General features: G+C 45.8%; 1 protein-coding gene across 2 annotated transcripts in view; it reads left to right on the forward strand.

The window, feature by feature from the left end:
• Positions 1-3,972: 3,972 nt before the first annotated feature.
• Positions 3,973-21,587, forward strand: part of TRAPPC9 (trafficking protein particle complex subunit 9) — a 348,005-nt gene continuing 330,390 nt past the window's right edge. Inside the window, exons 1-9 of one of the 2 annotated variants that reach the window (XM_072151135.1) lie at positions 3,973-4,071; positions 5,683-6,283; positions 7,872-8,017; positions 8,327-8,455; positions 9,570-9,596; positions 10,389-10,510; positions 11,650-11,775; positions 13,758-13,974; positions 17,193-17,336. In XM_072151135.1, the coding sequence (XP_072007236.1) occupies positions 3,978-4,071; positions 5,683-6,283; positions 7,872-8,017; positions 8,327-8,455; positions 9,570-9,596; positions 10,389-10,510; positions 11,650-11,775; positions 13,758-13,974; positions 17,193-17,336 (1,606 nt within the window). In that variant the 5' untranslated portion in view covers positions 3,973-3,977. Of the gene's footprint in view, positions 4,072-4,231; positions 4,255-5,682; positions 6,284-7,871; positions 8,018-8,326; positions 8,456-9,569; positions 9,597-10,388; positions 10,511-11,649; positions 11,776-13,757; positions 13,975-17,192; positions 17,337-21,587 lie in introns of those variants that run through there. The other variant, XM_072151136.1, reaches the window with a different exon arrangement.

A 21,587-nucleotide genomic window follows, 5' to 3' on the forward strand; every position in this document is an offset into this window, starting at 1 on the left:
AGGGGTGATACAAGAGCTTAAAGTGTATGAGGATAAGAGGTGACACAAGAGCTTACAGTCTATGAGGGTGAGGGGGTGACACCAGAGCTTACAGTCTATGAGGGTGAGGAGGTGACACCAGAGCTTACAGTCTATGAGGATGTGACACCACAGCTTACAGTCTATGAGGATGAGGGGGTGACACAAGAGCTTACAGTCTATGAGGATGAGGGGGTGACACAAGAGCATACAGTCTATGAGGATGAGGGGGTGACACAAGAGCTTACAGTCTATGAGGATGGGGGGTGACACAAGAGCTTACAGTCTATGAGGATGGGGGGTGACACAAGAGCTTACAGTCTATGAGGATGAGGAGGTGACACCAGAGCTTACAGTCTATGAGGATGAGGGGGTGACACAAGAGCTTACAGTCTATGAGGATGAGGAGGTGACACCAGAGCTTACAGTCTATGAGGATGAGGGGGTGACACAAGAGCTTACAGTCTATGAGGATGAGGGGGTGACACAAGAGCTTACAGTCTATGAGGATGAGGGGGTGACACAAGAGCTTACAGTCTATGAGGATGAGGGGGTGACACAAGAGCTTACAGTCTATGAGGATGAGGGGGTGACACAAGAGCTTACAGTCTATGAGGATGAGGGGATGACACCATAGCTTACAGTCTATGAGGATGAGGGGTGACACAAGAGCTTACAGTCTATGAGGATGTGACACCACAGCTTACAGTCTATGAGGATGAGGGGGTGACACAAGAGCTTACAGTCTATGAGGATGAGGGGGTGACACAAGAGCTTACAGTCTATGAGGATGAGGGGGTGACACAAGAGCTTACAGTCTATGAGGGTGAGGGGTGACACAAGAGCTTACAGTCTATGAGGATGTGACACCACAGCTTACAGTCTATGAGGATGAGGGGGTGACACAAGAGCTTACAGTCTATGAGGATGAGGGGGTGACACAAGAGCTTACAGTCTATGAGGATGAGGGGGTGACACAAGAGCTTACAGTCTATGAGGATGAGGGGGTGACACAAGAGCTTACAGTCTATGAGGATGAGGGGATGACACCATAGCTTACGTCTATGAGGGTGAGGGGGTGACACCAGAGCTTACAAGCCTGGAGCACAGTGTCTGGTGGTTGCTGGATAACAGGTGGGAGGAGGACACAGGACGGGCTAGTAAAGAGAGTTGACATTTCATGCAGATAGATCTGCCTAAAGAGATGAGTTTTCAGAGCACATTTGAAACTTTAGAGGTTGGGTGTTAGTCTGATATTCCGGGACAGAGCATTGCAGAGAAAAGCTGCAGCTCCAGAGAAGTCTTGGAAACGCTTTTCAAACGTCGGTGTACAGACCTGTGTTAGGTGTTATTTTTTTGATGGTACATAAGTGGTGATTCAGATTTGGCCGTTGACTTGTGTTTCCGGGTTCACCAACTGGAATAACAGTTTTCATATATTGATGTATCTGGACTTTTGGGAAGCAGCAATACCTGACATGTTTATGGATTTTATTGTTTATTTTTATATCAGTTTTAGGGAAAGGGGGTGATTGATCCTGCCACATTGCCTCAATGATCCTACTACATACTGCTATACAACAGTATAGCACTATAAGTTTTTTTTTGCACAAGATCTGTTACAATGTTCCAGTGGCACATTGTAACAGAGTTTCATAAATGACAAGACTTAGGGTCTTATAAAGACGTCACACATGCGCCACCTCCTGTTATATGACATGTAAAGGTTTAACACCCGAGATTGGTGCCAGCACTGATAGTGGGTGTTAGTGCTGGGTGTTTTCTGAAATATGGAGCAAACACCCAGTCTGCATGAAAGGGGCTGGTGAGCCCTCTTCTTACACCCCTTGCGGCATTATGACTCCAGTACTCCAGTGGCAGATTGTAGCCACATCAAGTTCTATTAATGTCATGGGCCTCCTATAAGGATGGAGTCCTCACTATAGTGCTAAGTCAGCACAGGCTTCAGGGCCGCTAGTGAATACACTGGTCTGGTGGCCACCCAGAGTTTGACTGTAGCCAGTGTTAGGTATTGTCCCTGGAGAGATGTGTAATCAGACCTTTGTGTGTGTTGTCAGTAGCAGCAGGACTGTGATATATGGATTTCTACTCCAGGATTGTGGCTTTTTCAAGTGCACTTAGAGCGTTTCCTTACACTGCTATGCTCTGTGCACTCTGTAGCAAGCGTTAGGTATTGTCCCTGGAGAGCTGTGCAACCTCAGTATCAGCATCTGGAATGTTAATTTCATATTTCTATTCCTGGATTGTAGCTGGACTGCTGCACTCCTTTGTGAGATCTGAGAGCAAAACTTCTCCTCTTTGCTTTGAGTTACACCAGTAACAGGCTTCTGGATATGTATTAAGCAACTGTTTGATGCAAGGATCAAAGATTAGAGCTGTGTGATGGCTCCTAGTGTGAACACTGCCGTATATACACTCACCGGCCACTTTATTAGGTACACCATGCTAGTAACGGGTTGGACCCCCTTTTGCCTTCAGAACTGCCTCAATTCTTCGTGGCATAGATACAACAAGGTGCTGGAAGCTCCTCAGAGATTTTGCTCCATATTGACATGATGGCATCACACAGTTGCCGCAGATTTGTCGGCTGCACATCCATGATGCGAATCTCCCGTTCCACCACATCCCAAAGATGCTCTATTGGATTGAGATCTGGTGACTGTGGAGGCCATTTGTGTCCAGTGACCTCATTGTCATGTTCAAGAAACCAGTCTGAGATGATTCCAGCTTTATGACATGGCGCATTATCCTGCTGAAAGTAGCCATCAGATGTTACAGGGTACATTGTGCTCATAAAGGGATGGACATGGGCAGCAACAATACTCAGGTAGGCTATGGCGTTGTACCAAGGGGCCCAAAGACACCATGACACCACCACCACCAGCCTGAGCCGCTGATACAAGGCAGGATGGATCCATGCTTTCATGTTGTTGACGCCAAATTCTGACCCTACCATCCGAATGTCACAGCAGAAATCGGGACTCATCAGACCAGGCAACGTTTTTCCAATCTTCTACTGTCCAATTTCGATGAGCTTGTGCAAATTGTAGCCTCATTTTCCTGTTATTAGCTGAAAGGAGTGGCACCCGGTGGGGTCTTCTGCTGCTGTAGCCCATCTGCCTCAAAGTTGGACGTACTGTGCGTTCAGAGATGCTCTTCTGCCTACCTTGGTTGTAACGGGTGGCGATTTGAGTCACTGTTGCCTTTCTATCAGCTCGAACCAGTCTGCCCATTCTCCTCTGACCTCTGGCATCAACAAGGCATTTCCGCCCACAGAACTGCCGCTCACTGGATGTTTTTTCTTTTTCGGACCATTCTCTGTAAACCCTAGAGATGGTTGTGCGTGAAAATCCCAGTAGATCAGCAGTTTCTGAAATACTCAGACCAGCCCTTCTGGCACCAACAACCATGCCACGTTCAAAGGCCTCAAATCACCTTTCTTCCCCATACTGATGCTCGGGAGAACTGCAGGAGATTGTCTTGACCATGTTGCCGCCATGTGATTGGCTGATTAGAAATTAAGTATTAACGAGCAGTTGGACAGGTTTACCTAATAAAGTGGCCGGTGAGTGTAGCTGCATTAGCTATCAGCTTCCTGCTTTATACTGATCCACAGCGCCACCTATAGACCACATTCCTCAATGAAAATTTCTTTCTGCCACCGATGACCTAGTAACTGATGACGATTCACCCCACAAAATACGATTGGCTCCCTGTCATAACAACAGAGCCGGGAGCGGGGAGCTCTCCTCCAATAGCTCTGCAGTGGAACATACCAATTGTGTGAGAACCTGAGGGGGGAGCTGTGACGTATGGTTTGTTCTCGCCTATAGAAATACAAGTTTGTGCCTTCTCTTAAATAAATCGATATTTACAAAATACTGTGGTGCAGTAAGTGACGTCCTGCATCTCTTTATGAAAGAATAATAGCTGTGTTTATGATGAAACCCCCTCCTCCGAGTTGTGGGCGGATCCGCCTCCTTTGGAAGCCGGAAGTGATAGTCAGTGCTGGGACAGAGGAGCCGGAGACAGGTTGGTGATTGCTGGAGTTGCCTGCGCCGCCCCCTGCTGGTCACACTGGCTCTCTGCATGGTAGTGGCACGGAGGTCACCAGGGGCCCCTGTGGCCCTCACATATGAGGCCACTTCATGTCCCTGAAGCCGTACAGAGTCCATAGACCTGTCACAGAGAACTGGTCTGCCGCTGCTGAGTGATGTGTGTCCTCTAGATACCCCTCAGTATAATGTGTGGCCCCTAGATACTCCTCAGTATAATGTGTGGCCCCTAGATACTCCTCAGTATAATGTGTGGCCCCTAGATACACTTCAGTACAATGTGTGGCCCCTAGATACACCTCAGTACATGGTGTTGCCCCTAGATACACTTCAGTACAATGTGTGGCCCCTAGATACACTTCAGTACAATGTGTGGCCCCTAGATACACCTCAGTACAAGGTGTGGCCCCTAGATACACTTCAGTGTAATATGTGGCCCCTAGATACTCACTACAATGTGTGGCCCCTAGATACTCCTCACTACAATGTGTGGCCCCTAGATACTCCTCAGTGCAAGGTGTTGCCCCTAGATACAACTCAGTATAATGTGTGGCCCCTAGATACCCCTCAGTAGAATGTGTGGCCCCTAGATACCCCTCAGTAGAATGTGTGGCCCCTGGATACACATCAGTGTAATGTGCGGCCCCTAGATGCCCCTCAGTGTAATGTGTGACCCCTAGATGCCCCTCAGTACAATGTGTGACCCCTAGATGCCCCTCAGTACAATGTGTGACCCCTAGATGCCCCTCAGTACAATGCGTGGCCCCTAGATACTCCTCAGTACAAGGTGTGGCCCCTACATACAACTCAGTATAATGTGTGGCCCCTTAGATACCCCTCAGTATAATGTGTGACCCCTTAGATACCCCTCAGTATAATGTGTGGCCCCTTAGATACCCCTCAGTATAATGTGTGGCCCCTAGATACCCCATAGTACAAGGTGTTGCCCCTAGATACCCCTTAGAATAATGTGTGGCCCCTACATACACCTCAGTATAATGTGTGGCCCCTAGATACCCCTCAGTATAATGTGTGGCCCCTAGATACCCCTCAGTATAATGTGTGGCCCCTAGATACCCCTCAGTATAATGTGTGGCCCCTAGATACCCCTCAGTATAATGTGTGGCCCCTAGATACCCCTCAGTAGAATGTGTGGCCCCTGGATACACCTCAGTACAAGGTGCGGCCCCTGGATATACCTCAGTGTAATGTGCGGCCCCTAGATTCCCCTCAGTGTAATGTGTGACCCCTAGATGCCCCTCAGTATAATTTGTGACCCCTAGATACTCCTCAGTAGAATGTGTGGCCCCTAGATACCCCTCAGTAGAATGTGTGGCCCCTAGATACCCCTCAGTAGAATGTGTGGCCCCTGGATACACCTCAGTGTAATGTGCGGCCCCTAGATGCCCCTCAGTACAATGTGTGACCCCTAGATACCCCTCAGTACAATGTGTGAGTATTTTACACCTTTGCCCTTCAGTAAAGTGCATTGCATTATGTATCCCTGTAGCCCCCGGGTGATGAGCCCTGGTGGGTTGGTGTTCAGGGGTCCTATCTAAGGTTTTATATACAGATCTCATCTTTACAGGGTCTTCGCTTGGTAGAATGAGTGTCCCGGATTACATGCAGTGTGCCGAGGACCACCAGACCCTCCTGGTGGTGGTCCAGTACGTGGGGGTCCTGAAAAGTGAGAATTTCTTCAAGATCTACAGACGCATTTCCTCAGTGTCTCAAGTGACCGTCAGTAACTCCCAGCGCGCCCTGTACATCCGCTACCGCCACCAGTATACGGCCGAGAACAACGACTGGGGGGATTTCCAGACTCATCGGAAGGTGGTGGGACTCATCTGTGTGGCGGAGTGCACCCAACCTAATGAGCTCTCCCCCATATTCCGGAAATTCGAGCAGAACAAGGAGGTCTACAGCTCCACCCTCTACGACTCCCGACTCTTTGTGTTTGGGATGAAAGAAGAACCGGCAGATCAATCCCGCACTGATGTAGCCTTCTACCCCAGCTATGAAGACTGCGAGTCCCTGGAGAAATGGGTGGAGGATTTCATCCAGTCCTTATTCATTGTACTGGAGAGCAAAAGACTGGACAGAACCAGCGAGAAGTCTGGGGAGAAGATCCCACTACTCTACGTACCCTATGAGAAAAAGGATTTTGTAGGACTGGACCCAGATAGCAGGTCTGTGCATTACTGATCCTGAGTTACATCCTTTATTATACCCCAGAGCTGCACTCACTATTCTGCTGCTGGTGCAGTCACTGTGTACATACATGACATTACTTATCCTGTACTGATCCTGAGTTACATCCTGTATTATACCCCAGAGCTGCACTCACTATTCTGCTGCTGGTGCAGTCACTGTGTACATACATGACATTACTTATCCTGTACTGATCCTGAGTTACATCCTGTATTATTCTCCAGAGCTGCACTCACTATTCTGCTGCTGGTGCAGTCACTGTGTACATACATGACATTACTTATCCTGTACTGATCCTGAGTTACATCCTGTATTATACCCCAGAGCTGCACTCACTATTCTGCTGCTGGTGCAGTCACTGTGTACATACATGACATTACTTATCCTGTACTGATCCTGAGTTACATCCTCTATTATACCCCAGAGCTGCACTCACTATTCTGCTGCTGGTGCAGTCACTTTGTACATACATGACATTACTTATCCTGTACTGATCCTGAGTTACATCCTGTATTATACCCCCAGAGCTGCACTCACTATTCTGCTGCTGGTGCAGTCACTGTGTACATACATGAAATTACTTATCCTGTACTGATCCTGAGTTACATCCTGTATTATACCCCAGAGCTGCACTCACTATTCTGCTGCTGGAGCAGTCACTGTGTACAAACATGACATTACTTATCCTGTACTGATCCTGAGTTACATCCTGTATTATACCCCAGAGCTGCACTCACTATTCTGCTGCTGGTGCAGTCACTGTGCACATACATGACATTACTTATCCTGTACTGATCCTGAGTTACATCCTGTATTACACCCCAGAGCTGTACTCACTATTCTGCTGCTGGTGGTGCAGTCACTGTGTACATACATGACATTACTTATCCTGTACTGATCCTGAGTTACATCCTGTATTATACTCCAGAGCTGCACTCACTATTCTGCTGCTGGTGCAGTCACTGTGTACACACATGACATTACTTATCCTGTACTGATCCTGAGTTACATCCTGTATTATACACCAGAGCTGCACTCACTATTCTGCTGCTGGTGCAGTCACTGTGTACATACATGACATTACTTATCCTGTACTGATCCTGAGTTACAGCCTGTATTATACCCCAGAACTGCACTCACTATTCTGCTGCTGGTGGTGCAGTCACTGTGTACATACATGACATTACTTATCCTGTACTGATCCTGAGTTACATCCTGTATTATACTCCAGAGCTGCACTCACTATTCTGCTGCTGGTGCAGTCACTGTGTACACACATGACATTACTTATCCTGTACTGATCCTGAGTTACATCCTGTATTATACCCCAGAGCTGCACTCACTATTCTGCTGCTGGTGCAGTCACTGTGTACATACATGACATTACTTATCCTGTACTGATCCTGAGTTACATCCTGTATTATACACCACAGCTGCACTCACTATTCTGCTTGTGTTGTCACATGAGTTACATCCTGTATTATCATGTACTGGATTGTTAGGTTTTTCCATAGTTTTTCTTGTTTTATGTACTTTTAACCTGTTCCTTTGCTTTTTTATCTCCAGACATTATAAGAAGCGATGTCAGGGACGGATGCGGAAACATGTGGGAGATTTAAGTCTTCAGGCCGGGATGCTGCAGGATGCCCTGGTCCATTATCATATGGCGGTGGAGCTACTAAGAGCTGTCAATGACTTTGTGTGGCTGGGAGGTAAGAGAATATTTATTACTGAGGTCTTGGGATCCATCATCTGTGAGTAATGATATGTGAGATATACACTATGTACAGATAACACAGGATCAATCCTTCACAATAGGTGATTGGTCACAGTGCATACCCATAACACACGTAGCAAATCTATAAATTCTATAAAACTTGATTCTGATGTCCTTTATGGATGTACATAAAAGAACGGAAAAAAAAACACATAAAATATGTACCATGGCATTAGAGGAATCACCAAAGTATAGGAATCTGCCCAGTACATTATGTATTAATTTCTCCTGCTGTTGTTTGCAGCTGCATTGGAAGGCCTGTGCTCTGCGTCCGTCATACATCACTACCCTGCAGGAACAGGAGGGAAGACGGGAGCCCGACGGACACAGAACCCGGCACATTCTGCCGATGCGGGAAAAAGGCACAGACCAGGTATTGTGGGGATCGTGGAGGGGGGAGGAGGTTCACTGCACATAACCATCATGTAATCACTAGGCATGAACCTGATGACATATTTCATATTAGAGGCACTTAAAGGGGGACTCCAGACTGCATTCCAATATACTATTGCATGGCAATATACTAGTGGAGAGACCTGTGCACTTGCTGCTGATGTGTTGATGAGCCTCTGGAAACCATTGTTTCCAGTCTAGACAATGCTCTGTGAGCTAAAATAAGTAGGCAACGCTGCAATAATGTCTCTGGTAGTTTGTTACAGTCTAAAGTCTGGTATCTTGGCTGTTGAGCTCACAGGGCATCATCTATACTGGATACAATTGTCTCCACTCCGCACTATGTACATGGTTACTGCCTCTGCATGAAGAAGTGATGGCTTTCATTCACTGAGGGCACACCTTTCTTTTAGCTAGTTCTGATCTGAGCTGAGGGTTTGTTACATTTGTCTGCAGTCCAGACAACACATCAGTAGCTGCTGCGCAGGTTTCCTTGCAGATGTTACTGTATAATGCATCAATCTGGATTTTGGGCTGTTGATCTCACAGAGCATTGTCCAGACTGGATACACTTATCTCGCCTTATGAGCTGAGAGCTGGACCTGCTATGTCTGCAGTTTAGCTCCATTTTCTGATTAGTCTAAAATCCACTTTTGATGTTTTGGGAAACTGACTTCATTCTTTACACTGCAGCTCTGCTTATTCCTATTCACTGCTTTGTATCCTCATGGAGAGAGCGAGAGCACAAGGCACAGGGAGAAATTTATCATCCAAAAGTATAAAAGCTGTAACTATTAACACAAAAGATCTGCTTTAAGGGTTAATCGGGTATAAGTTCATCAATACCAGATACATCGGGGTTCAATATCCAAAACCCCCTCCTTATCGTCTATCAGTGTAGTGATTGTCACCATACAGGTGATCAGTAATGGTGTCTGACCTCCTCGCTCTCACTGTTGATCGCCAATAGTTATTCCTGATTTCCTTTTATGATTAGGTGTTTATTATCTACCTGTGCTGTATGTTGTCATCTCATCATGATGTCCTCTCTGACACTAAATTCATCTTTTTGTTTTTTTTTTTAATGTGATCAGGTGCCCAGGAGGTACTTATAGACCCTGGTAAGTACAGCTCACTGTTGCCCCTTACTGAGTAATATTCTATGTATGAACTGCGGAGTTGGGAAAGCAAAGCGCCAACTTTTCAGAGAATACAGAGCTTGATCCTAGACAAGCGCTTAAAAGGGAACCTGTCGCCACATTTTTCACAAATATTGCTACTGTCAGTTTCCCATAGAACCCTAGTAACTAACTAACTAAAGCTCTTTTTATAGCTAAAAATTGTTCCCCTCAGATACCCATATATTCAAATTTATAATTTTACCTGTACATCATGTCTACTATGCATATATCTGATCATATGAAATCACAGCAGCCTGCATAGAGGATGGAGAGGAGTAGAAGTCCACGGAGGCTGCTGTGATTTCATGTGATCAGATACATACATTGGGTACAGTTTGCTAATGTTAGGAGGCTAAAGGACCTGAGATGATCTCACCCTGGTCACATGAATTGACTGCTGTATGCTGAGAAAGCATGGGGGGAGCTGCTGAATTCAGCCTGAGGAGTGCACACGCCCCTCTCGACTCTATAGATATCCATGGAAACCAGATAAAATGATAATGTTATTATATAAGGATCAGAGGGAAACAATTTCTAGCGAAAGGAAGGGTGTCAGTTAGTAAATTGGGCTCTATGGGAATGTCACTAGCTGTATTTGTGAAAAATGTGGCCTCCTTTAGCCCGTTCAATCATGGTGAAAAGAAACAATCGATTGAACGTCACTAATGAGGATGAGAGAAGATGAGGGTTGTAGTTGTTCTATATCATGACCATATTTCCTACCTTGTTTAGGTGCTCTCTCCACCAACGGGATCAACATGGACGCCAGCACAGAGATCGGACGCGCCAAAAACTGTCTGAGCCCTGACGATATCATAGAGAAGTACAAGGAGGCCATCTCTTACTATGGGAAGGTGTGTAGTGTCATTATCTCATTAATTAAGATTGGGGCACCACTAGCGCCACATGTGAATGGAGCCCGGTGCACATGCTCAGTCTCCCGTATTCACTTCTATGGGACTTTAAACAACTTTCACAGCCAGAGTCCCCGGTTAAAGGGATAATGCAGGTCCTGATGCATTTACGTTACTGATGTCCTATTCTCAGGTTCTGTATTGGTTCGGTTTTACATTGCATTGATCAGTGGACCCAGTCTACGTTATGACCTGGAACTAAACCAGAAGCAGAATACTCCATGCACTGTATAGTGGTGGTGTCAGGGTATTGTGGTTTAGCTCTCATCGTCTGAATTTCGGTAAATACACATTAGGGGAGATTCATTAATGTGCCCGGGGCTCTGCCAGTGCAGCACTTAGCGCCACTTGTCATGTGCTTCACCACATTCACACGTTGGCGCAACCTCTGTGTTTTTTTGGTGAATGGGCTAATTTCCATATGACCACACCCCTTTCTCCAAAACAACGCCCCAGTTTGAGAGGCCACACCCTTTATGTCGGACAAAGAGGCCAAGTTCCTGACAACTCCTTTAACTTGCGGTTCATTCACACTAACACATGAGCATACGGCGGAGCTCTGGAGAGGAGGAGTGAGCACTGCACACACCTCCTCTCTGCATAGGAAATAGCCTGGCCGGACGTAGAGGGAAAGAGAGCATGCTCCATCTTTTCCCTGTGTCTGTGTGTACCGTACTGCAGCCGGGTCACCATAGCCGTCTATGGGGGACGTATATCGGCTGCAAACTTGTGGATGGATATTCGCCCCCACAATGGCCGTGTGATTGCAGCTTTGGATGGGTAATCAGTGGACATTGATGTAGAGTTCCTCAATATCCCTATCACCAGGGGGAATTGACAAAGGTCATTAGGTGTTGCCAAAAGCACTGTGCAGTAGCTTCTCCACGTGCACTGGAGACATGTCCTCACCCTGCTGTGTTTTACTACTCAGTCAGGTGCCTAATATAGTTTTTACACAGGGGATGGGGGTCTTTAAAGAAATTTACTGCAGAGAGCTCAGCAACAGTGAAGCAGTGTTTGCATCTTAAGCTTGAAGTGTGATTTCAATACCACTTTTATTTTTTCTTGTGTTACTGCAGTCCAAGGTGGCCGGAGTGATTGAGCTGGAGGCCTGTGTGAAGGCTGTGCGGGTCCTGGCTATACAGAAGCGGAGTATGGAGGCCTCAGAGTTTCTTCAGAATGTGGTCTACATAAATCTGCGCCAGGTGAGTATCAGTAGAGGTCTTAAAGGAAATCTACCATTTGTTTTTATGCATTGTGAATCAAACATACCTTGAGAATGCTGTAGCTACACTGATGCAGAACATATCTTGTTAAAGCCCTGATCTGATTGGTTTTGCTCAAAAAACAATTATAAAAATCAGGACCTTGGGAAAGCTGGGTGCCGTGGCTGCCGTAGATAAACGCATTACATGGAGCTTCCTTAACTGTCCAGACAGGACTAATCAACCTGAGCTGGATGACTCATACACATCAGCTGGGGGATGGTGCAGCGATTGACTACTTATGCCTGTCAGGGAAAACACAGTGATTACATAATTCTCTGGAGCAATAATTAGGGTAAGAGGTGAAGCATCAGGGCAGTCACAGGAGCGACAGAGCCTCATTATCATAATTTTATAATTGTTATTTCAGCAAAACCACTCAGCTCAGGGATAAACAAGATATGTTTCTGCATCAGTGTAGCTACAGCATTCTCAAGATATGTTTGTTTCATAACGCATGAAATCAAATGGTAGGTTTCCTTTAAGGGCCACAGACATGTTTTGTGTTAGAGAAATCACTCACCACATATGGTAGTAAATTAAGATACATTGAGCTTCTCTCGTCATATTTATCTATAAATTATAATTTCCATATGGCAACTTCTTATCTATGAGATTTCTGGCTGTGGGTTGTACCTTAGCACTAGTCACATGTTACCTGTTGTCTGTCTGTAACTCACATACATGAGCACAACTCAACTCTGCTTTCCTTCCCTTCTCCATCCACATACCATAGTCAATAGATGATTTCAGAAAATTCAATTATTATTATACATTAAAGTGGAGGGTGTGAGCAGGAGTTTCAGATAGGAGGGACATGGCTGAAAGAGGGGCTGTGGCTGAGAAGAAAGCAGCAGAACTTGCTGTGTAGGACTGAGCTATCTGCTGTGAGATGGGAGGGGCATGGCTGAAGGAGGGGGTGTGGCTGGGAGGGTAGTACTGGGATTTGCTGTTTCAGACTGAGCTGTCTGCTGTGAGATGGGAGTGGCATGGCTGAAGGAGGAGGTGTGGCTGGGAGGGAAGCAGTGCAATTTGCTGTGTCACACTGAGCTTTTTAAGTACCGTGGCTGGGAGGGGGGTGTGTGGCTGGGAGGGAAGCACTGGGACTTGCTGTGTCAGACTGAGCTTTCTCCTGTGAGATGGGTGGGGCATGGCTGAAGGAGGGGGTGTGGCTGGGAGGGAAGCACTGGGACTTGCTGTGTTAGACTGAGCCGTCTGCTGTGAGATTGGAGGGGATGAAGGCGTGGCTGTGGGAGGGGAGCAGCTGGAGCTTATAGCAAAGGCTCCTGCATGTGGGAAGAATGGGAGTTATTTGTCTCAATCTTACAGATTCTTATGACAAATGAACTCCCTGGACAAGGGGTTTGACAACTTTAATACATCCAAATGTGTAAAATGATTTGAGTCTCTTTATAAATACAAAACACAGAAAAGAAAATGTATCTGTAATTTTCCGTCTCTCCATAGACTCTCTATGTAATCTTGTACCTCTGTGAGCTCTTGCCTCCATTTTCATATGATATCTTCAGCTTTAAACGCAGTCATCTCCTTCCACAATCTGCGGTGATCCCATCGGTGCAGCTGTTGTGGTAGCAGCTGACCATTAGGTGGCGCTAGAGTTTTATAATTGTATATCAGTCCAGTTACTTGTCCATTCAGTGAGTTGTAGCTTTTCTCTATTTAACCCCATGTTAGCGACATGTTATTACAATGTCCAGTTCTGCTGGAGCCCTTGAAAGGATCCCAAAGTAGTCTGAACTCTGGGTTGTCTGCCATAAATCTTGGCTCAGGTTTCCTAAATGTGATAATCCATGCCAAATGTCATATCAATGCCATGTCAATAGACTCTGCTGCTTATCCGGAGCCTCTGCTCTTTACTCTTTTCTGTTTGTTACTTAATTTTAACCTTTTTTATTTTGCAGCTTTCAGAGGAGGAGAAGATCCAGCGGTACAGCGTCCTCTCCGAGCTGTATGAACTCATCGGCTTCCACCGAAAATCTGCTTTCTTCAAGCGTGTGGCTGCGATGCAATGTGTGGCCCCCACAATCCCAGAGCCCGGCTGGAAGGCTTGCTACAAGCTGCTCCTAGAGACCCTGCCTGGCTACAGCCTATCCCTGGACCCCAAAGATTTCAGCAAAGGTAAAACTCTCATCACGTCACACGGAGGATTTATCCTCCCCATATCATGCACCAATGTCCTACTCTAGTCACTTCCAGAGCTGTATACAGGATTCTATGATTTACCTCTGCAGCTCTAAAAAGATACAAAATGAGTAAAGGAAACGGGAAAACAAACTAGAATTAGAAATGCAGCTTTGGAGTAACATGACCGCTTTCTTCCTCATTCTCCTACCTGTGGAGGTTCTGGGTGTTGGAACCAATCGAGGACTATTAGTTGCGTATGTCATCAATACTCTGAAAAACCCTCAAACATGAAATATAAACTAAAGAAATAAACCACTGCAAAAAAAGCAAAATAAAAAAATAAACAAAAAATTTATATGTTTTATGTAAAAGATTCTTATATTGTAATGAACAAGAACACTACAAGACTGCATAAAGATATAATAAATAGAAATAATTGCAATCAATTGAATTAAATGACAAGTTTGTAGAGTATTATTAAAAACCTTTTCAATGACCTCATTGAAAAACAAAAACAAAATTCAGGACTCTGGGTGGTGTTACCAGAGCCCCTTTGTTCTGTAGCTTCCCAGGCTGTTACAGGGTCGCATAACCCCTCTGCTCCCTCAGCACTTCCCACACCCTCTGCCTGATGTCCTCTCACACAGGGGAAGGGGGGGAAGTGCTCCTGCACACTTTATCAGCCTGTGAAGGTACAGCACAGAGGGGCTCTGGTAACACCACCCACAGCAATTCAGGCTCATAAGCATAATTTTAAAAATTGATTTTTATAAAGGAGGCGGCCATGGATAACAAATATAAGAAGATTATTTTATTAGTAAGTGCAGCTGGTTTATCATGATGGATTTATTGGATTTTTTCTTTAGAAAAAGTGAATCGTAAACATTTTAAAATCTCCTACACAGACCGTCTGTTTCTTGGTTCAATTAAAGTTATTTTTATTTAAATAAAGGAAAGTTTTCCTGTGCGGCTCTGATCCGTGTTTGTGGCACACAGATCCGTTGCGCTCTGTGATGTGGCTCCGTGTTCTCCTTTGTCAGGGACATGAAAGCCCCCGTCCTCTTCCTCATTCCCTCCTTTTTCCCGGCTCGAGTCACTGAGGTATAAAAGCTTTTTATAAATCTGTGTTTAATATTTTAATTTCATTTTGTGGTCGCCGGCAGCGGCTTCCAGTGACTGCGGAGCCTCCTAATCTGTTTAAGAAGCAAAACAAAAGCGGCAGAGGAGCAGGGACGTCCTCTCTTCTGTGACTCCAGGAGAGAAGGAGAGCGAGCGCAGCTCCGGAGAAAATTAATTCTGGATTATTGGGGTGGAGAAGCCGGATAGATGTTAAAACTTATTAAGATGTTCAGACCGGTGGAACTGAGCCAAGGTGCAGGACGCTCCAGGAGGTGTCTAAATAACAGAAATTTGGGGGATAAATAGTTTTGTTTTTTTTTAAAAAAAGGATAATCTTTCCTCAGTTGTGATCATAAAAAACTGCAGCCAGTGCAAGGTATTGTCCTGGGAGAGATGACTAATTGTACCTCGCACTGCTGTGCTCTGTGCTCTCTGCAGCCAGTGTTCAGTATTGTCCCTGGAGAGATGTGTAATCAGTCCTCACACTGCTGTGTTCTGTGCTCTCTGCAGCCAGTGTTATGTATTGTCCCTGGAGAGATGTGTAATCAGACCTCACACTGCTGTGCTCTGTGCTCTGTGCAGCCAGTGTTATGTATTGTCCCTGGAGAGATGTGTAATCAGACCTCACACTGCTGTGTTCTGTGCTCTCTGCAGCCAGTGTTATGTATTGTCCCTGGAGAGATGTGTAATCAGACCTCACACTGCTGTGCTCTGTGCTCTCTGCAGCCAGTGTTATGTATTGTCCTGGGAGAGATGACTAATTGTACCTCGCACTGCTGTGCTCTGTGCTCTCTGCAGCCAGTGTTATGTATTGTCCCTGGAGAGATGTGTAATCAGACCTCACACTGCTGTGCTCTGTGCTCTCTGCAGCCAGTGTTCAGTATTGTCCCTGGAGAGATGTGTAATCAGACCTCACACTGCTGTGCTCTGTGCTTTCTGCAGCCAGTGTTCAGTATTGTCCCTGGAGAGATGTGTAATCAGACCTCACACTGCTGTGCTCTGTGCTCTCTGCAGCCAGTGTTCAGTATTGTCCCTGGAGAGATGTGTAATCAGACCTCACACTGCTGTGCTCTGTGCTCTCTGCAGCCAGTGTTATGTATTGTCCCTGGAGAGATGTGTAATCAGACCTCACACTGCTGTGCTCTGTGCTCTCTGCAGCCAGTGTTCAGTATTGTCCCTGGAGAGATGTGTAATCAGACCTCACACTGCTGTGCTCTGTGCTCTCTGCAGCCAGTGTTATGTATTGTCCCTGGAGAGATGTGTTATCACACCTCACACTGCTGTGCGCTGTGTTCTCTGAAGCCAGTGTTCAGTATTGTCCCTAGGGATATGCGTTATCACACCTCACACTGCTGTGCGCTGTGTTCTCTGCAGCCAGTGTCCGGTATTGTCTTTGGAAAGCTGTTAATCAGACACTTGTGTATGTAGTTAGTAGCAGCAGGTCTGTAATTTATAGATTTATATTCCAGTATTTTTGCTTCCCCCAACTGCACTGGGGGCAATAGTCTCACACTGCCGTGTCCTTTGCCCTCTGCAGACAGTATCATGTATTGTCCATTGAGGGATATGTAATCATACATTTTGTGTTTGCTGTTAGTAGCAGCAGGACTGTGATGTATGGATTTATATTCCACAATTCTAGCTTCTCCAAATGCCTCAGGAAGTGTGTACTCACACTGCTGTGCTCTGTGCTTCACAGCCACTCACCTCTTCTTTTATTAAAGGGTGTAGCAATGCTTCTGCTTTACTAAGAGCTACTTAGGTCACTCCAGCAGAGTGGGAGGGCTTTTAATAAACTCAATGCATATAGCTTGCACAGCAGTGTGAGGACAAACCCCCTACTGCATAAGCTGAAATTCTGGAAGGTCACTGCCAAGTATCCTTTACTGCATCCTGGCTGGGACAGCAAGTCTGCTGTATTTGCAGCAGAGAGCCACCACTAGGGGGAGGCTGCACCGCGTACACCTGTACGGGTTTATACATTGGCTCGGCCCCAGATTATTACTGAAGGTTACACCGCGACACCTTGGAATTTTGAGAAATATATTCCCGCTCTATGAACATTCACTAATGTTTAGTGTTTCCTTCACCAGGGGCGCACAGGGGATGGGCCGCAGTGCAGATGCGATTACTACATGAGCTCGTCTACGCCTCCCGGAGGATGGGGAACCCGGCGCTGTGTGTACGGCATCTATCCTTCCTACTACAGACCATGTTGGACTTTCTGAGTGATCAGGGTAAGTGACAACTTTTATGTAACAACTATTTAAAGTGACAACCATTAAAGGGGTTTTCCAACAAACAAGTAAAGCCCTATCCACAGGATAGGGGCTGACTTGCTGATCAGTGGGGGTCTCAGTGATGTCATGTATGTACACAGTGACTGCACCAGCAGCAGAATAGTGAGTGTAGCTCTGGGGTATAATACAGGATGTAACTCAGGATCAGTACATGATAAGTAATGTCATGTATGTACACAGTGACTGCACCAGCAGCAGAATAGTGAGTGCAGCTCTGGGGTATAATACATGATGTAACTCAGGATCAGTACGGGATAAGTAATGTCATGTATGTACACATTGACTGCACCAGCAGCAGAATAGTGAGTGCAGCTCTGGGGTATAATACATGATGTAACTCAGGATCAGTACGGGATAAGTAATGTCATGTATGTACACATTGACTGCACCAGCAGCAGAATAGTGAGTGCAGCCCTGGAGTATAATACAGGATGTAACTCAGGATCAGTACAGGATAAGTAATGTCATGTATGTACACAGTGACTGCACCAGCAGCAGTATAGTGAGTGCAGCTCTGGGGTATAATACAGGATGTAACTCAGGATCAGTACAGGATAAGTAATGTCATGTATGTACACAGTGACTGCACCAGCAGCAGAATAGTGAGTGCAGCTCTGGAGTATAATACAGGATGTAACTCAGGATCAGTACGGGATAAGTAATGTCATGTATGTACACAGTGACTGCACCAGCAGCAGAATAGTGAGTGCAGCTCTGGAGTATAATACAGGATGTAACTCAGGATCAGTACAGGATAAGTAATGTCATGTATGTACACAGTGACTGCACCAGCAGCAGAATAGTGAGTGCAGCTCTGGGGTATAATACAGGATGTAACTCAGGATCAGTACAGGATAAGTAATGTCATGTATGTACACAGTGACTGCACCAGCAGCAGAATAGTGAGTGCAGCTCTGGGGTATAATACAGGATGTAACTCAGGATCAGTACAGGATAAGTAATGTCATGTATGTACACAGTGACTGCACCAGCAGCAGAATAGTGACTGCAGCTCTGGGTATAATACAGGATGTAACTCAGGATCAGTACAGGATAAGTAATGTCATGTATGTACACAGTGACTGCACCAGCAGCAGAATAGTGAGTGCAGCTCTGGAGCATAATACAGGATGTAACTAAGGATCAGTACAGGATAAGTAATGTCATGTATGTACACAGTGACTGCACCAGCAGCAGAATAGTGAGTGCAGCCCTGGAGTATAATACAGGATGTAACTCAGGATCATTACGGGATAAGTAATGTCATGTATGTACACAGTGACTGCACCAGCAGCAGAATAGTGAGTGCAGCTCTGGAGTATAATACAGGATGTAACTCAGGATCAGTACAGGATAAGTAATGTCATGTATGTACACAGTGACTGCACCAGCAGCAGAATAGTGAGTGCAGCTCTGGGTTATAATACAGGATGTAACTCAGGATCAGTACAGGATAAGTAATGTCATGTATGTACACAGTGACTGCACCAGCAGCAGAATAGTGAGTGCAGCCCTGGAGTATAATACAGGATGTAACTCAGGATCATTACGGGATAAGTAATGTCATGTATGTACACAGTGACTGCACCAGCAGCAGAATAGTGAGTGCAGCTCTGGGGTATAATACAGGATGTAACTCAGGATCAGTACAGGATAAGAAATATCATGTATGTACAGTGACTGCACCAGCAGCAGAATAGTGAGTGCAGCTTTGGGGTATAATACAGGATGTAACTCAGGATCAGTACAGGATAAGTAATGTCATGTATGTACACAGTGACTGCACCAGCAGCAGAATAGTGAGTGCAGCTCTGGGGTATAATACAGGATGTAACTCAGAAGATTATGATCTCTTTATCTATAATATAGTTTGTGATTATCTTATGGTTCTCTTTGTTGTTCTGACCTGGTTCCGGTACCACAGCTGACATTGCTGTGTGGTATTAGTCCTGTGTATATTTGCTCTGGTTTCCGCTGCCTTTTATTGTGTCTTCTCTTAGTTTATGGTGTGAAACGCTATAGCGACAGGATCATCAATCTGCAGCCCGGAGGCTGCTCCTCAGAAACGATTGGGTGGCACACGGCTAGCTGCCGGACCGGCCTCCATGATCCGCAGACCATTAACCCCTTCACTGTCCTTAGGTTCAAGCTTGTTCCCTCTTTGGCATCAATAAAGGGAATTGTGAAAAAAAGACGTCAGGTCACAATACATATATATTTATATATAAATGCCCTAACATGTCATTTGGTCATCTCACCACATGGGGCAGTGTTTGTTACTGACACAGGCCACTCTAGGGCAGAAACGGGATAAATCAAAAGTCCCAGATTACATCAGTAATATCTATAATGGTTCAAAAGTTAACAGCGCAAAAAACTGCAACAACAATTGGGAAAGTTCAGTCCAATGAAGCTAAGCTGCAGTACCTTAGACAACCTATAGGCATTGGTGGCGCTGTTCTTAGAATTGGCAAAGTTTGACAAAAGTGATGTCTGCAATGTCTGATCTCATCTCCGAAGTCTTCATCAGCTTTGATATGGGCTTTTCAGTAAATGCGGCACCTCTCCACCTGCCTCCCTAATTATTGGTAATTAGATCTCGGCCGCCGCTGTGTCACATGACCCTCCACTTCCTCGGCTCCTGTCGTCTAAATCAATGGAGCCCATTAGGCTTCCACCCAGTGTCCTTCCTCGTCGTCCTCTGACTGTCGTCCAAATGGGAGTCTTATTTTTAGGCGTTATTAATCCTCATCTGGGACACTCGAGGGAGGGGGGGGGGATGAGATGTAGAAGACGTTTGGATTTCGCCAGGAATTTGTCTCTCGACCTTAACTTTTTGCACCGCGGATGTGGAAAGTGATGTCATCGGGAGAAGATTACATAACGCACTGCGGAGAAGTCCTAGGATTAGGGTTATGTGGCAGCACAGAGTATTTAAGGAGATGGTGCTGATGCTGTGACTTCACTCCATCACCTTTAAGCAACTTCATTGCGGTTTGTATCATCTTTGGTGTAAAGAAAAGTCACAGAGAGACACATTACACTGCAGCACAGAGTATTTCAGGAGTGGGTGACCTGCAGATGGTGATAATATGTGAGATGGAGACTGAGAGTTACATGGGGGATGGAGCTGAGTTCTCACAGCTGTACAGAGTATTTCAGCAGAGGGATGCTGGGGAAACATTACCGAGCTTACATGGACAGAGGAGGGGTGTTCAGCAGCACAGAGCATGTAAGGAGATTGGTCTTGTAAATGGTCATCTGGTTAGGCTTATTTGTATGGGGAGAAGAGACCCCAGCAGCACAGAGTATTTAAGGAGAAAGATTCCCTTATGTTGTCCAAGTTTGAAAGCTAAGAGTTGTATAGAAGATTTAACAGGATCCCAGCAGCACAGAGTATTTCAGGAGAAGTAAGTATAGTTCTTGTATCATGGCCTGATACAGTAGAAGGAGCAGTGAACCTAGAAGTGCAGAGTATTTCGGGACAGATGTGCACTAGTCTTGTGGAATCAGTGACGGTTACATAGTAGGGTGAGTAGTGTAATCAGCAGCGCAGAGGACTTCAGGAGGGCACTGTACTGATGTTGTAGGTGGTAACAGACGTACCGGGAAATAGCAGTCTTCCAGCAGCACAGAGTACTTCAGAAAAGGGTAGAGAGATCACAGAATAAGATAAAGACACAGCGGGAGGGGAAGGGTCCACAGCAGCACAGAGCGATTCAGCAGAGTCCCTTTCTGATTTTGCATACATTGAATGTAGTTGTATTTCTGCAGAAGTCATTTACTAGGAATCATATAGTAGAAGGAGCAGGTCTCCCGCAGCACAGAGTGTTTTAGCAGGACAGTCGCCTACTAAGAATCATATAGTAGAAGGAGAAGGTTTCCAGCAGCACAGAGGATTTTAGAGCTACTGGTTCATCGTAGAGTCCTGCAAACAAGGAGTTAAGTTTTCAGGACGATATAGATGACGCGTCTTCAATGCTGTAATACCCCGGCTCTGTTATATATGATGGCGTCTGCTCAGGGCACGGACCCCCGCTAGGCCGGGGTCACCTGATCTGCTGAGCCTGCACACTGCACAACCTTTCTACTGGATGATACATAAAGGGAACGCAATCAATTTTACCCAAAGAAATCCATTACACACAGAGACACGGGGTGAGCGGAGGAGTCGACCATCCAGGTGAC

This window comes from Engystomops pustulosus, chromosome 5 (genome assembly GCF_040894005.1).
Source record: "Engystomops pustulosus chromosome 5, aEngPut4.maternal, whole genome shotgun sequence".
Lineage (NCBI taxonomy): Eukaryota > Metazoa > Chordata > Amphibia > Anura > Leptodactylidae > Engystomops > Engystomops pustulosus.